The following is a 16,421-nucleotide window of genomic DNA, read 5'->3' as shown; positions in this document are numbered from 1 at the left end:
CCCTTGGTAAGAAATTCAACAGGGAAATGGTTCAGGAGACCCTTATGGTTCAAATATAAGAAGACATGCTATCGATGAATGTATGTATGTTCATGTATAACTGAAAAATTGTGCTCTGCACTGGAATTTGACACAACATTGTAGAATAACTATAACTCAATAAAAAAATGTTAAAAAAAAAAAAAAAGATATGCTATCATCGTATAGATTCCAGGAGGCCTTCCTGGGGGCTGAATGTGGTAGTGGGGTTAACAAGTCAAGGTTCCCAAAAGCTTCAGGGTCAGCTTTTTTTTTTTTTTTTTAAGGAAACTCTGTAACTTTATTTGGCTATGTGAAGGGGTGGGGTGCTTGTCCGGTCCAGCTCAATCGTCAGTCCCTGCAGGCAAGCAGGAGGCCTAAGAGGATGCCCCCAAGCAGGACTCCAACTAGAGAGCTCCACACCAAGCTGAGCCCTAAGATGTTGATGACTTCAGTCACTCTGATGCTCCCAATATGATGAAAATCTGCTAAAATTTTGGTATAGTCACAAGTACAGCCCATGAGGAGGAAGGTAGTATTGAGAGATACTGCATGAAATTTGAAGGTGGTACTGTAACATGTAACACTTAGCAATGCCCTTGGGGTAAGACTCAACTCGGTGGGAGGGCAGAGCAGTTGTGCAATAAACAGGACATCCTGTGGGTGGGGCCCAGGATCAATCTCAGAGGCTAGCTCCTGGCTTAAAAGAATTGTCATTACTTGCAAAAGTATTATCCTTTGGAATGACAGCACATTTGGCACCAGAGGGGAATTGCAGAGCCAGAAAAGAGGAAGAATTAATATGGACACTATGTTCTAATGAATGGATGACTGAAAAAGGAGGCCATGGCTGACCCTGAAGCTTCTGGGAATCTTGCCCTGCTAACCCCACCACCACATTCAGCTCCTAGGAAGGCCTCCTAGAATCTGTATGATGACAGCATACCTTATGTTGAACCATAAGGGTCTCCTGAGCCATTTCCCTATTGAATTTCCTACCAAGGAAAGAATTGTGATTTTGTTTCCTGCCAAGCATCACTCATTATATCTAATGATAGTCATTCAGAGAACCACCCCTACTCCATTTTCAGACCATACGGATGAGCACATAACCTAGACCCCAATGTCAGTATGTAGCATTCCCTAAGTTACAATGATTGTTTCATGGATGGGCATGTAACCTAGTCAGAGCCAAAAATGCCCTTCTGGGAAAGTCTGTTGCTCTTTCCCATTAAAACTGGGTGTAAGAAGATATAATACCTGGAATTGCTGCAACCACGTTGACAGCACCAAGGGAGAGCCAATCCAGAGAAAGATGTAATTTATTCACTCACTGAACAATGTGCCAGACACTATGTGTCAGACACTGCTCCAGGTGCAGGAGATACAGTAGTAACATATATATATGTTATATATATATATATGTTATATATATATATATATATATATATATATATATATATATATAAATAACATATATATATAACATATATATATTATATATATTTATATTTATATATATATATTATATATATATATTCTTTGTCCTCAAAGAACTTACAGTCTAATAGAGGACACACAATAATAACAGCAAGCACACAGCATTTACGATGTGCCAAGCCCTGTTCTAAGCACTTGACACAACTCCATTTTATAACATAACAATCATTATTCCTGTTTTATAGATAAGGAAACTGAAGTAAAGAGAAGTTACCTGCCCTGGGTCATACAGTAAATAATGGAGCTGAGAACCATACCCAGGATGTCTGGCTTACTAATCTGTGTGCATAATCACTGTATTATAATCTTCTTTGTCATAGGAGGATAAAGATTCCTAAGAGAAAATTTAACCAGTCATGAAAGGAACAGCCTATGGAAAGACCTGGAGGTGAGAGAGAATACCAAGCAATTGTGGGACTGAAAATATTCAGTTTAGCTGAAAAAGAGGAGCTGACAAGAGCTGAGACTGGTGAAGTGAGCTGGAGCCATGTTAATTAGTTGACAATTTATTCTGAGAACAGTGAAGCAAGCCTCTTTCATTTGATTAGCCTTTCCTAATCTCACAAAATACAAAATTTCTCCTAACAATATCCTTTCAGGGAAAAATCTCAGGGAAAAAAAAGAGAATTAACAAGGCACTTTGACTCATTTCTCCTAAGTTTTTGTGTCCCTGGGATTCTTCCACAGTATTATCTATTATCAGCACTGTAGTACTTAGTATGTGTCCCTTGGGTGATTTTGCATTTATGCAATTAAGCTCTTCAACTACTGTTTAACCTAAAATTTCCCTTCACCTTAATTGCAGCTGAAATGGCATTTTACCTAACGTCCATGAAAGAAGATTCGTATTTTTCTGATCATTGGCTGTCCTGTATTTAGTAACATCTTGTTCTTTGGACATCCATATGGCCAAAGAACATCCGGAATATCATGTTCCAAAAAGGTTGTTTCTTCTACTTACAGAGCAGGCAGCCTGAAAGCTGGAGCCTGATGCCGTTTGCAAACCATCAGTGCACCTGGCTGCCCAGGGTCTGTCAGTCCTGTGTCACTCAGAGCTTCTCTGGACACTCAGCCTCCATTCCTACAACAGCCTACCCAGTTGGATCTTAACCATCCTCCAACAATTCTCCTCTCTATATCATCAGTTTCTTCCTCTCTACTGGGTCACTGCCATAAGCAAACAAAACCCTCCCATCTTAAAAAAGAAAAGAAAATTCTCCCAGCCCTCTCTTCCCCTTCTACCACCAATGCCCGTTGCTCTGCTCCCCGGAGAAGAGTTGTATATATATTCTGGCTACCCGCAATTCCTCTTCTCTCATTCTCTCTTAAACCCATTCCATTTAGACTTTTACCCAGACCACTCTACTGAAACCGTTCCTGCCAGGTCACTAACTCATGTCTTTCTCCCTCACACACACACACACACACACACACACACGCACGCGCGCGCACCCCCCCCCCCAGGATACAAGTTCCGTGCAGAAGATTTTTGTCCTTTTTGTTCATTGTTGTATCCTCAGCATCTCCAATCCCTGCAACATTTATCTCTCAATTCCAAGAGTTTGATTGAGAGGCTTCGAAGGATGAAGAGCTTAAAGCCACAAATCGGCCAAGGTATATCAGGTTTCTCAGGCCGCTAAGGCAATCTGGGAGATCCTGGATGACTAAGCAGCTTCTTCTCCCTTTGCCGACCCTATGGTTTTTCTCCAGAAAGGAATGGCCTCAGAGAGGGCCGAGGTTTACAGGAGGGAAATCCAGGTCTGTTGCTCATCCAGAACACCGACCTACAGACCACTCCTTATAGGATGCCCCCAGAAAGCAAAGGAACAGACTGCCTGAGGCCACTGCCAACAGCTAGGCCAAACCAGAGGCGAACTGGGAGGTGATCCTGCGAGCCTCAGGCTGCAGAGGACTAAAAAGGCCCTCAGGGGGAGCAGTGCACGCTCCCACGCCCCAGACCATTCCTCCTTCGGTGAGAGAGTTTCTGACCCGAGCGAAGTCAGGCGCTCAGAGAACGATTTCTGCCGCTTGGCCTTGTGGGAAATGTAGTCTTTCCTGAGGCCGCGCTAGGAAAGCTTTTTACAAAACTTTGGAAGGAGAAGAAGAAAATTCGATGTGTATGGGAATCCACAACGATCGTCGTGCTCACACAAACTCTAAATACATTTCCCCCTCTTTTCTTAGCCTTGGGCAGTCTCCAGAGCGGCTTCTCCTCCAGCCTACCTCCAAGGTCCCATGTGCCTCCGCTCTATTTGGGCCCGTCTAGCTCTCTCCTACTGGCTCGATTCTCCGTCTCTGTCCAATCGTAGGTGCGTTCCCGATCGGTTCCCGAAGTGCCTTGCGGCAGAGATGGCTGCCCCAGGCAGGCGTGGGGCTGCGCTCCTTCGGACCTTATTAGGGGTCTGGCAGCGGGGCCCCGATGCCGCGAGGGAGCGGGTGGCCCGACTCCCCTCGCCCTTGGGCTGTCCGCGGAGGTGCGTTTCCTGTGCCGCGGGCCCTGCTTTCTCTGGTCCCCTCCTGGCCTCGGCTTCTCGCCCCTCTGGCCAGAACTCAGCCCTGGACTGCTTCCTTGGACTCTCTCAGCCCGACAGTTCGTTGACTTGTCGCGCCCCCGCCGTGTCCATACGCAAAGGTAAAGGACCTAGATAGATTTGCCCGGGACTGTCACGGTTTTAGCACTGAAAGTCCCGTGTCGGGGAAATCCCACAGTCTCTGTGGATATCATCTTTGGCCCTGTATTGTAGAAAACGATCTTCAGAGATCTAGAGAGAGAGGGTGAGATCTAGGCGGGGGAGAGATCTAGAGAGAAAAGCAGTGAAAGTTCTCACAGGAGAGAGATATTAGGTTCTAAGAGTTTTCAGACCGGAGGGAACCGATCTGGTCACAAGCAGAGACACAAAGAGCAGGAGATTGAAGGGCCACAGGCATGGCAAAGTTGTTACTGTCCCCACATGGGGAAAAAACTCGACCCAGTAAGTGCCCCATCTACTTATCAAGACACTGAGTTACAGTTGAGCCTTGAACAACGCTGGAGGGGGGAATTAGGCGTGCTAAACCCACTTAGTCGAAAATCCTCGTATGACTTACAGCCGGCCTTCCGTATATGTAGTTCCATCGTATCCACCATTCCGAGGTGGATCTGAGGATTCAGTCAACTGCAGATCGTGTAGTACTATAGTACCTATTTAGAGAAAAAAAGTCCACATATAAGTGGACCAGTGCAGTTCAAATCCAGATTCAAGAGTCAACTGTACACCTGGAAATAGCATCCTCTATTCTTAAAGTAGCTAGAGTCTGATAAGGAGGCTGGAAACAATAACTGGTAATTGTGATGCAGTGTCATAAGGAGTGAATACAGAAAGACTGAGAAAGTTTGCAGAGCCTTCCTGGCACCTTTAGGAGGGTGAGATAGAGCTGGAGGGATTTCTGACTTTATCTGGTATGTACTTTCACTTTCACACACGTACATATGTTTACTGGCCACAACTACACGATACAATTACACACGGTAACTGAGCATTAAGTGCCAGGCGTTGTGCTGAGTGGTTTTACACAATTGACAGTTGTCTAAAGAAGGTTATACAGTAAGTAGGTACCGCTAATATCATTCTTTTACATGTGAGAAAACTAAGAGGCCTAAGCCTAAGAGGTTAGAGTATTTGATAAAGGCATGTAAACAAACTAATGAATACACTAAGTCTCAAAGCCAGATCTCAGCTTCAACCTGGTGTGCTAACCTTGTAGCCATATTCCCTTTGTGGATTGGTAGGACTGAGTACCTGACAGAGGATCCAGATTGCACTACCTCTCACTCCCCTCCTGTTCCCACACACAGATGAGCAGGATCTCCTCTTGGTCCATCGCCCCGACATGCCTGAGAACCCCCGGGTCCTACGAGTGGTCCTTCTGGGTGCCCCGAATGCAGGGAAGTCAACCCTCTCCAACCAGCTGCTGGGCCGAAAAGTATGCTGCATCCTTGACCCCCAACCCTTTTTATTTCTCACTTCTTATTGTGCCATTGTGGATTGTTCTAGAAGGATCTGGGACCTCACTTGGGACTTCTTTGTTCATGGCAGGTGTTCCCGGTCTCCAAGAAGGTGCACACCACTCGCAGCCAAGCTCTAGGGGTCATCACAGAGAAAGAGGCCCAGGTGGTGGGTATTTGCAGTGGATGTCCAGCAAACAGAACAGAGGGTGAAGCCAAGAGGGTCTCCCTTACTGTTAGACCTGAAGAAAATGATGTTTAGACTCACTTCTCTAGGGGGAAAGGAGGACCTCCTTTTCCTTTAGGCCTGATGCAATTCTCTCTCTACCTTCCCCCTCTGACATCTAGTCAGAAAGGTCTCATTGCCCCTTTACTGCCTCCTAATCTTCCAAATATTCAGTCATCCTCTTCCTCCGAGATTCCATCTAGAATTGAAACAAAGCTGGAGAGTAAAAATCTAGTCAGCTTGGCCAGAAAGTAGGAACAGGGTCCTGACATCAAGGGTGGCCTTTCACTCCCCAGTCATAATCTTTCCTCCTGGGGTCGGGGGTCTGGTCATCTCTTTCCTGATTTTAGATTCTGCTTGACACACCTGGCCTCATCAGCCCTGCTAAACAGAAAAGGTAATAGCTGTGGAAACGGGGTTGTATGGGGAAAGGTGTTGAAGAGTGGGTGGGGTGATTTCATCATAGGGGCTGGAAAACCCCCTTATCACACCCCATCCCTCCTCAGGAATGCATCAGTCATGAGACACTGCCTGACCTATGTCTGTCTGTCCTTTAGGCACAATCTGGAGCTCTCTTTATTGGAAGATCCATGGAAGAGCATGGAATCTGCTGATCTGGGTTAGGCTCAGGATGGGAATCTGAAGCTCTCATGCCTGGTAGTTTGGGGGAGGGGGTTGGCCAGAGCCCATACCCTGGAATTTTCAGGGGCTGGGGGAAAGAGTGGTCATATCCTTGTCCTGTTCCCTATCTTGGTGACTTTCAGTTGTGGTTCTTGTGGATGTCTCCGACAAGTGGACTCGGAAGCAGCTCAGTCCCCAGTTGCTCCAGTGCCTGACCCAGTTCTCCCAAGTCCCCAGCATCCTTGTTATGAACAAGGTGAGCTCCACCTACATGAAGAAGGAGTCTGCTTCAAGGCCCCCATCTCCCTGACCACAATCCTCTGCCCATCACCCATCCCTAGGTAGATTGCCTGAAGCATAAGTCTGTTCTCCTGGAGCTCACAGCTGCCCTCACTGAAGGTGTGGTCAACGGCAAGAAGCTCAAAAGGAAGCAGGCCTTCCACTCACAGCCGGGCACTCATGCCCCTAGCCCAGCAGCTAAGAGCCCAAACACACAGTCTGTGGGAAACCCTCAGAGGACTGGCTGGCCCCACTTCCAGGAGATCTTCATGCTGTCAGCCCTAAGCCCGGAGGATGTCAGGACACTAAAGGTCAGTTAACCTTGGCCATAGCTTGGCCTTTGGTTTACACCATGTGAAGACAAGCCTCAGGGTTCCTCCTGGAAGTGAGAGTGAGTAGGAGAGTCCTGGCTGGGACTGAGATGCCTGCTTATTCCCTCTGTGCCCATAGCAATACCTCCTGGCGCAGGCCCGGCCAGGGCCCTGGGAGTTCCACAGTGGAGTCCTCACCAGCCAGACACCTGAGGAGATCTGCACCAACATCATCCGAGAGAAGCTTCTAGAGTACCTGCCCCAGGAGGTGCCCTACAGTGTCCAGCAGGTGCAGCACAGTGCGGGGTGGGGGCTCTCCTCCAGGCACACACCCAGAGCGGGACAGCTGGGTCCCAGAGAGGTATGGGTAGGGGCCTGCCTGACCAGTCGTGGTGTCTCCCTGTGCAGAAGACAGTGATGTGGGATGAAGGGCCAAATGGGGAGCTGGTGATAGAGCAGAAGCTTCTGGTGCCCAAAGAATCTCATGTGGTAAGCTGGGCTGGGCTTGGAGGAGGGACCAAGACTCTGTTAGGCAAGGGTTCTTTCCCAACTGCTTGGAGCCCTGAGAGCAGGCTTGTGTCCCTGTCTTTTACCCCACCCTCAGAGGATCCTGATCGGTCCGAAGGGACACCTGATCTCCCAGATTGCACAGGAGGTGGGCCGCAACCTCATGGACATCTTCCTCTGTGAAGTTCGGCTCCGCCTAGCTGTGAAACTCCTCAAGTGACCACCCTCTGCTGTCTTTCCCAGGGCGTCCCAGCCCAAACTGCTGGCTGGAGCCACTGACTGGAACTGCCCCTGCCCGGGGCCTGCAGGGACTGGGGAGGGGCATGGACACTGACTGGCTGACTGCTGTCTGGGCTGGCCTGGCCTTGCCAAGTCTGCACAGCCCCTGCCCAGCCATGCCTCCTGTTGGAGGAAGGAACCTACCTTAGCTCAGTTCCCAGGTAGTTCCTCTGCCTAGGGCTATGGCTACTTAGGCCTTAGAAGCTGGCCCTTTGGTGAGGGAGTGATGTGGCACTGCTTCCACCTGACGTTGGGCCCAGTGTTTCTCCCTGAGTTGCCAGTTGTTAGCAAAGAGATCTTTTTTCCTCTCCCCTCAATTCTTCCACCTTGAGGCTAGGCAAGGACTCATGTGTCTGAGTGAGATAATGCCTCCCACCTGCTCCTCCAGTCCTTGACTCCTCCCACTCCATCCACTCTCTCATTTTCTCCAGTCTTGGATGCTAATAAAATTAAAAGACAAGCATGCTGGTTCTCATCTTTATTTCTTTAGAACAAGAAAGAGGAAACTTACCCATTCCCTCACCCCTACCCCACTGTCTGAGCTGCAGTCTCCCTCCCACAAGTAGTCTGCTCCAGGGTCCCGAGCAATCTTCTTGGCACGTTTTCTGGGTGCAGCAAGAGAACCGTTACCATTACTAAACTCAGTAATGGTAACGGTTTCCTCGCCATCCCCAAGTGCCCTGGTGGTCGGCAGGCTGTGAGACGCTGAGTGGTGAGCCGCGGTAGGCGTGCAGCATCCCCTTCCCTCCTCATCAGGCTCCAGAGCTGGAAGTACCCGGACTAGTACATCATCTATACTGTAGTGTCTCATCGCAAACTTACAGTATATGATGATATCCCAGCCAGGGCCCTGCAGCATGGCTTGGAGAGCACTGTGGCAGAGAGAGCCAGGCGCTGGGGGCAGAGCAGGACACAGGGCTCCCCACCCCCTGTTCCATCGCTCCTAGGCCAGCATCTGCTTGATTCTGTGGCCAAGGGCCCTTCAGAGATAGGGTCTATTGAGATCTCCTTAGGGACCCAGAGATCACATAATGAAGCAGGAGGTTCCCTCTGGCCAGACCAACAGGCAGACAGACCCACAGGAGGGACACTTACCTGGAGCTGAAACTGCAGACTGAGAAGGTTTTTAGATGTAGATAGACCCATCTCCTGCCTCTCCAGGCAATGCGCTCCCTTTTTATTCCACCCGCTGGCGCCTCCCCTTGGGTGGGGCACTTTCCCGGTTCTGGAAGGCCCTGCCTCTTAACCCTTTCCCTGCTGAACTCCTTGGACTGTGGGTCACTGGCCTCTCTCCCTATTAGCTCCCTTGTCACATACTCTTTTATGAATCGTGCAAAGCCTAGGATCTAACCTTCACTCTCTTCCCCACGAAGCTGGTCATCTATCTGATGGGCCTGGGCCTGGGAGGAAGAAAAACAGCCTCACCTCCATCCTTCAGGGCTGAATTGCTAGTCAGAGCCCTGGTGCAGAAGGTGGTGGTTGTTTTGGGGAATGTTAGTTTGAATCTCTATAAGGCAGGGAGGGTCCTGATAGCTGGATCTCTGTATACCATTGGGGCAAGCTCTGACCTAAATTTCAGTCCCTGGGCCCCTACCTATGTTTATGCTGAGCCCAGGAGGCCAGACTTGGGCAGGCAGACCCCTTGCCCACCTTTGCCATGGTGAGGTCTTCTAGGTGCGGGGGGGGGGGGGTCCTCTGCTGGAAGATTTGAGCGCAGCTGAATCCCATGCTCACATGGGGGCCTGCTCAGAGTCCAAGGCACCTGAGTGAGAGCCTGGCGATACTGGGTTCTCTGCCTCTAGGGAAGCTGAGACTTTTGGGGTAGAGGCTCCTCAAAGCAGGGCCTCTGTAATTTGGACCCCCATTCTGGGGTACACGTCTGCTTCTCTGCTTCCTCCCCTTCCCCTCTTCTAGACAATCTGTGTGCTGGGAGGCAGTTACAACCCTCCTCTGCAAGGGTAATGAGGCCAGGACAGGGAGTGAGAGGAGAGACCCAACCTTCTTTTGGTTCCTTGGAGTCCCAGAACCTTGGCACATGCCTTTCCCTCTGTTTGGCATGATCTTCCCTCCTTTCTTGTCTGGTTTACTCCTACTCCTTCTTCAGATCTGTAAGTGTCAGCTTGCAGGGAAGTCTTCCCTGGCTAGTTAAACCCTATTATGGGCTCATTTATTTGTGTGATTATTTGCATTAAGCAAATAATTTTTGGTCCTAGTTTATTCACTGATGTATCTCTAACAGAGTAATGACTAAATAAACATTCATGTAGGATGAACCAGAGTTGGGGAAGCTAAGCTGCTGCTAAAACTAGTTCTGGCCTACAGAAGGGGTTCAACTCTGTGAGGCCTCGTGTTGAACATCTGAAAACTCATGAAGTTTTCAGGGGAGTGGGGGAGAGTTAGGTTTATTTATTTTTAGAGGATGTACTGGGGATTGAACCCAGGACCTCATGCATACTAAGCACGCATTCTGCCACTTGCGCTATACCCTCCCTCTCGTGAAATACTCTTGAAAGCAGCTCCAGGCCATTAAGAGAGCCCATGTGTAGAGGTAACTGACCTTGAGTGACAGTCCCAACTCCATTGCATCCAGCTCTGTGACTCTGGACCAAGTGCTCTCCGCTTCAGTTTCCTCAAATGCAAAACGGGTGCTGTCCCTCCCTACCACACGTGGTGATGACGAGGATCACACGAACTCTCAGGTCAAACAGCTGTATTGGAGCCCAGCACATGTGGAACCAATGTCAGTTTCCTTCCCTCCTTTCCTGTTTCACTCCCTAGCTGTGTGACAGGGGCAAAGTGCCACTTTTCTGAGGTTTGGTGGTAATATGTATCTTACCAAGTTGAAGTTGAAGAATTACATAAGAAATATGGGCAAGAAGCCTTTACAAACCCAGGTGCTGGAACCCAGTGAGGAATGAGCGTTGTCTACTCCTGCCTCCCTGTGACACTGCCTGCCAGGCCACCTCTACTCAGAGACCCCACAGGTAGTTCGGGCTCCTTTACCAGAAAAAGGCTTCGCGTACTAGGGCCAAATTCATGTCACTCGCTGGCTAGATTTCCACTTAGTTCCTGGGGACCAAGTTCAAAGGTGAGCATGGACGGAACCCAGGGGTCCTGGAGGTAGAGGAGCGATATCTCCACCAGACAGAGATCTTGTGACTGTGGCCCCGGGCTCGGGTGGAGGGTGCTGTGATCAGGGTGTGGGTTAGAAGAGTCTGAGTCTGGGTGGGGCAGACTGTGGACCCTGATTAGCAGACTTGGGGCTATCAGGGTGGGGGCCCTTCTGCTTATCAGGAGCTTGCAGGGGCCACAGTAGGACCTGAGGACACTTCCTGCTGAGGGCTGTCTCCCGGATGGCTGCTCCATCCCTGCCTCCTCAGAGCCTTTAGGGGAGTTCTTCTTCCTTCCTGCTGGTCACATGAAGACTCTGCCCCTTGCCTGACCAGCATGGAGCTGGTCCTTGGGCCCAGCCTTGTATACAAATGGCTTTTCCTTCAGACCAGGGGTTTCATGGCTTTCCTGAGACCAGGGTGGGCTGGTCTGGGACCTCCTTCTTCTAAAGCCTGATTCCAATCCCTGCCACTTCAGCTTTAAACCTTTGACTCTTACTAGGCCTTCTTTGGGTGAAGTCCTTATACCACATTGTGCGTGATGAAATTAAGGATTGTCAGAGCTGTGAGTCCTTCAGAATCATGGGGTTCAAGTCCTTCATTTATATAGGAGAGGGAACTGAGGCCCAGAGAAGGGGAGGGTATTATCCAAAGCCTCAGGGTTCCCCCTACTTCTCAGCAGCAGGGAACCCATGACTCTATGAGGAATAACAAGGCAGCAGCAGACACATGGATACAGACATACACAGTTCACATGTGTGACGCCCACATAGACACACAACACACGGAGATACACATTAAAAAATAGATTCAGCTAGTAAAATTACTCTTAATTCCCTCCTGGGTTGCTTTACTAAGTTTCATGAAGTTCGCAGTTTTGTATAAAGATAAAAGAAGGCCATTTAAATAATATAGTCATTCAGTGTCTCACTCATAGCACAGTCAGCAGCAAAATTCATCTTGGAACCAAGGACTCGGAGAAGCTCTGGGAAGTTCCTACTCTCCTGTTTTGCTTTAGATATAGAGAACCCAAAGCAAGAGCCTGGTGTGGTTCTAGGAGCTTAACAGGTGTGGAAAATAAAAGCTGGAAAACTCATCTAATCAAATGTGATAGATTGGGGCCTGAGATCTAGGGGTGTGTCAGAAGTGACTCATGCTGATTACCTTTTCTTCTGGATTGGCTTCATCTGAACCAGCCTATGAAGCTTCCCTTAACCCTCCCTGACACTCCCCCCTCCCCTCCTCCTGTATCGTATCCAGGCTTGGACCTGCTCTGTTTTCCTTACCACATTGTGAGAATTGATCTGATCCCTTATTTGTCCCCAACTGCTCCATGAGCAGGTCTGATTCTTCTAGGTGACCCTGGCACACTTCATGGGCCTTATCCTGCAAGGTGCTCAGAGAACGCCCTACATTGACCATGCGCTCAAGTTCTCAACCAGTTCCCTTATACACTATGCCTTTCCTCCCCACAACTAAGTCCACGAGTGAGTTGAACGATGAACTCAGATGCAGTACAGTTCTAGTAATGGCTTCCCTGGGGGCTTTGCCAACATCCATCAGTCTCCAAATGATGACTGCGTGCCAATTTTATAACAGAAAAAGAGGCTCCGAGAGGAAACTCGTGGCCCTGGGTCACACAGTCATCAGAAAAATAGGCAGGACTACAACTCTGCTCTCCAGACCCCAGACCCCAGGGTCCCCGCGCAAAGCTGCGATGAATGAGGTTGATTTTGTGTGTGTCTCTGTGGGGCCTTTTTGTTTCTGAGGCAACGGAGTCAGACCTGCGCTTTGCCACTTACCAGTAACATGATTCTGAGCGCATTGCTTACGTCATCTCTCTGAGCTTCAATCTTTAAAATGGGGGTGACCTTGGGAAGATTCAGTGAAAGTGTGTGGGAAGCCTCTGAAGGGAGCTGGGATTCCCTCCTGGCTTCCACTTGCTCAGATCCTCCCACCCCATCCCACCCCTTTTAAGCCTCTTCTGCCAGCACGCACTGCTCTGAGGCAATGCCAACCCAGCAGCGATCCTGCTCCTTTGACCTCCTGCGGCTGGAGTCCTGGCCCTGGAGTCCCAGGCCGAACCAGAGCCTCAGCCTGCACGGTTCAGGGGTTGTGCCTTAGAGTGCTTGCTTTTCTTCCAGGCCCCCCTTCCAGGACAGACTCAGAGCCAGAAGGGAAAAGCTCGGCTTTGGATCTGTCAGCTCCTGGGCTCCACTGCCACCTGCAGAGTGGGCCTGGGCCCTGCTTCCCTCTGGGAGCCTTGGCTTCCTTATCAGTAAAATGGGCTCAAAATGCCTTCTTTTGCAGGATTGTTGTGCAGATGAAATGAGACAGTGGAGGTGAAAATTTTTAACCTAGAGCTGGGCTCATAGAAATCAGGGACTCAGGAAATGCCAGGCTCCTTCCCTTCTGGCTTTGCAGTGGGCTTGTCCTCCTCGTCCTCCCCGGGGGAGGGGGCAGGTGCGCACGGGCATGTGTGCTCACTCACGTAGCTGTGCAGATGCACACGGTAGCGCACACCTACCCGGGCTCATACTGAGGCAGAAATAGAAACTTTCCAATCCATACCTCCCTATGTCTGTTCATCAGCTCCCAGTTCCTGTCCCTCTTGGTCACTGGGAGCCCCCATGTCCAGACCTGTACACAGCCCTGAAGGCAGCTGTTAGGTGGCAAAGGATCTCCAGGGAGACTGGGTGTTCCTCTTTCCTCCAATCCTTCCCGCCATCAGCTTGGCCCTCATCTCCCTCCCTCCCTGCCAGGACAACCTGTCCGCTTCACAGCTGCTGTGAAAGATAGGCCGCCTGGATTATCAGGCCAGAGGAGGCTCCTCATGACAGTTCCCTGCCCCCCATCTCCACCCCAGGCAAAGGTTCCAGGGCCCTTAACCCACTCTGTGCTGGGCCCTCAGGCCCAGGGACTGGGAATAGCAGGGAGTGAGGGTAAGCCCTGTGACCCCCACCACGCCCAGTTCCCAAGATTGGAGTCACAGGCATAGGGAACTAGGGAGCAGCCACACCTGTGCCCTCCAGGAGCCCAGTCTGTACACCGGGCCCTCCTGCCCCATCCTGGATCCATGGCAGCCCAGGTGAGGCAGGACAGACTAGGCATGTCTTTACGGGCTTAGACGAAAGGCCTGATGCTATCCACTCCCCCTTCCAGAGGCTGGATTCAGGCTCGGGATGAGGCCTGGTTCTCCTGACTCTCAGGGGCCACGGCTTTAGCACAGGTGCTGATGCATCACCACCCCTCCTCCTCTACCCCTAGATCATTGCCCCTTTCCCCTCTCTAGCATCCTCCACGCCTCTTTCATCAAGGCCCCTGCCTTTTCCCAGGCCCTTCTGGTCATCTCCTCTGGCTAGTCACTGTCCCTGACACCAAGGCTAACCAGGACCATTTCCTAGTTAGGTCCCCCTGCGGTCACCCAACATTACATTCGCGAGACTCATTGGAGTTGTATACACGAGTGGTTGGTATATTGTCATTACTGCATAGTATTCAATTCCATGAAAGTCCTACACTTTATTCATTCCACCATTGGTAAATGTTTGGGCTGTTTGAGTTTGGGGGCCTTTATTCATAATGCTGCCATGAATATTCTTGTACGTGCATGTATGTGTATTTCTGCTGGGAGTGGAATGGCTGAGTCAAAGGGTATGCTTATGTTCAGGTGTAGGTACTAGATTCTGTCAAACACGTTTTCAAGGTGGTTGTATTGATATGTATCTCTTCCAGTTGTGTATGAAATTTCCAATTGCTCCACATCCACACCTACACTTGGTATGGTTACTCTTTTCTATGCTAGTCATTCTGACGAATGTGTAGTGGTATCTATTTCAGCTTGAATTTGCACTTCCCTGATGACTAATGGAGTTATTTCCATTATCTATTGCTGTGTAACAAATCACCCCCAAACTCAGAAATTTAAACAATTAACAGTCCTTTTCCTACCTTGCACAGTTTTGGAAGTCAGAATTTCAGGAGGTCCGCTGGGCAGAAACTAACTTGGGGTCTCTTGTGCAGATGAAGTCAGATGGGGCTGGAGATGCTGGGGGCTGGCCAGGCATCCCTCTCTGTTCATGTAGCTCAGGGCCTATCCGTGTGGTCTGCCTGCTTGGGCTTCCTCACAGCACAGTGGCCTCAGAACAGTCAGACTGCTCACATAATGGCTGAAGTCTTAAAAACAGATTATTCCAGCAAATCAAGTGGAAGATACATTGTCTTTTATGATCTAGCCTTGGAAGTCATATAGTGTCACTACTGCCAAATTCTGCTGACCTAAATAGTCACAAAAGTCCACTCAGTTTCAAGGGAAGGGGGCATAGGCTCTCCCTCTAATGGGAAGGACTGTCAAAGTCACACTGTAAGAGGAATATGTAGAATGGAAAATATTGTTGCCACTATCTTTGCAAAGTACTACCACACGTTTTCGTGCATCTATTGGCCATTCTGTGTAGTGTCTGAACCATCATTTGTCTTTTTCTGATGGATTATATTTTTCCTTTTTGATTTATAAAATCTATTCTGGGTGCCAGCTTTTTCCCCAGATATATGTGTTGTAAGTTATTTTTAGGTTTGCCTTCTCATTCTCTCAATGGGTCTTTGTGTGTGAGTATTTGTGTATGTATGTGTGTATTAATTTAATTTTTTATCGAGACAATTGTAGATTCACATGCAGCATGGAGAGAAATAAGAAATAACATGGAGAGATCCTTTTCAACTTTGCCCAGTTTCTCCACTGGTGACATTTTGCAAAACTGCAGAATAATATCAGAACCATAGCCAAATACCCAAGATGTTGACATTGTTGTAATTTACCCATTTTATTTAGACTTCCTGTTCTGCTTGTGCTCACTATGCGTGTGTTAAGTTCTACACAATTTTATCACCTGTGCATGTACCTGTATCACCACCAGGAACAAGGATCCCTAATGTTTATAACCACACCCAGCCCCATCCCTACTGTTGGCAGCCACTAATCAGTTCTCCATTTCTAAAATGTTGTCATTTCAAAAATGGTGTATACACCTCACACCCATTAGGATGGTTACTACCAAAAAAAGAAAAAAGAAAGGAAGAAAGAGAGGAAGAAAAAGAAAGAAAGGAGGACGGAAAAGAAAACAACAAGTGTAGGTGAGAATGTGGAAAAACTGAAACACTTGCACAGTGTTGGTAGGTGGTGGGATGTAAAATGCTGCAGCTGCTGTGGGAAAGAGAACAGTTCCTCAAAAAATTACACAGAATTACCCAGCAATACCACTTCTGGCTATACACCTAAAAATATTGAAAGCAGAGTCTTGGAGAGAGATTTGTACCCTTACATTCATAGCAGCATTGTTCACAGTAGCTAAAACATGGAAGCAACCCAAGTGTCCATCAACAGATGAATGGATAAGCAAAACGTGGTATAGACGTACAATGGGTTATTATTCGGCTTTACAAGGAAGGAAATTCTGACCGATGCTACATATGGATGAAACTTGAGGACATTATCCTAAGTGAAAGAAGTCAGTCACAAAAAGGCAAATACCGTATGATTTCACTTACGAGCAATGTGTAGAGTAGTCGAATTGACCGAGACAAAA

General features: G+C 48.8%; 1 protein-coding gene across 1 annotated transcript; it reads left to right on the top strand.

Annotated features, from left to right (window-relative positions):
- Positions 1 to 3,842: 3,842 nt before the first annotated feature.
- On the top strand, positions 3,843 to 8,189 carry ERAL1 (Era like 12S mitochondrial rRNA chaperone 1). Its single transcript, XM_032457585.1, has 10 exons — positions 3,843 to 4,150; positions 5,354 to 5,481; positions 5,595 to 5,672; positions 6,080 to 6,126; positions 6,287 to 6,348; positions 6,494 to 6,606; positions 6,692 to 6,940; positions 7,080 to 7,229; positions 7,349 to 7,429; positions 7,545 to 8,189. Exons 1-10 carry the CDS (start codon positions 3,868 to 3,870, stop codon positions 7,665 to 7,667), a joined length of 1,314 nt encoding a protein of 437 aa, XP_032313476.1. The 5' UTR covers positions 3,843 to 3,867; the 3' UTR covers positions 7,668 to 8,189.
- The last annotated feature ends 8,232 nt before the right edge of the window (positions 8,190 to 16,421 follow it).

Source organism: Camelus ferus, chromosome 16 (genome assembly GCF_009834535.1).
Source record: "Camelus ferus isolate YT-003-E chromosome 16, BCGSAC_Cfer_1.0, whole genome shotgun sequence".
NCBI lineage: Eukaryota > Metazoa > Chordata > Mammalia > Artiodactyla > Camelidae > Camelus > Camelus ferus.
The sequence above is the reverse complement of the archived record's forward strand: the minus strand, read 5'-3'. Positions and strand labels throughout refer to the sequence as shown.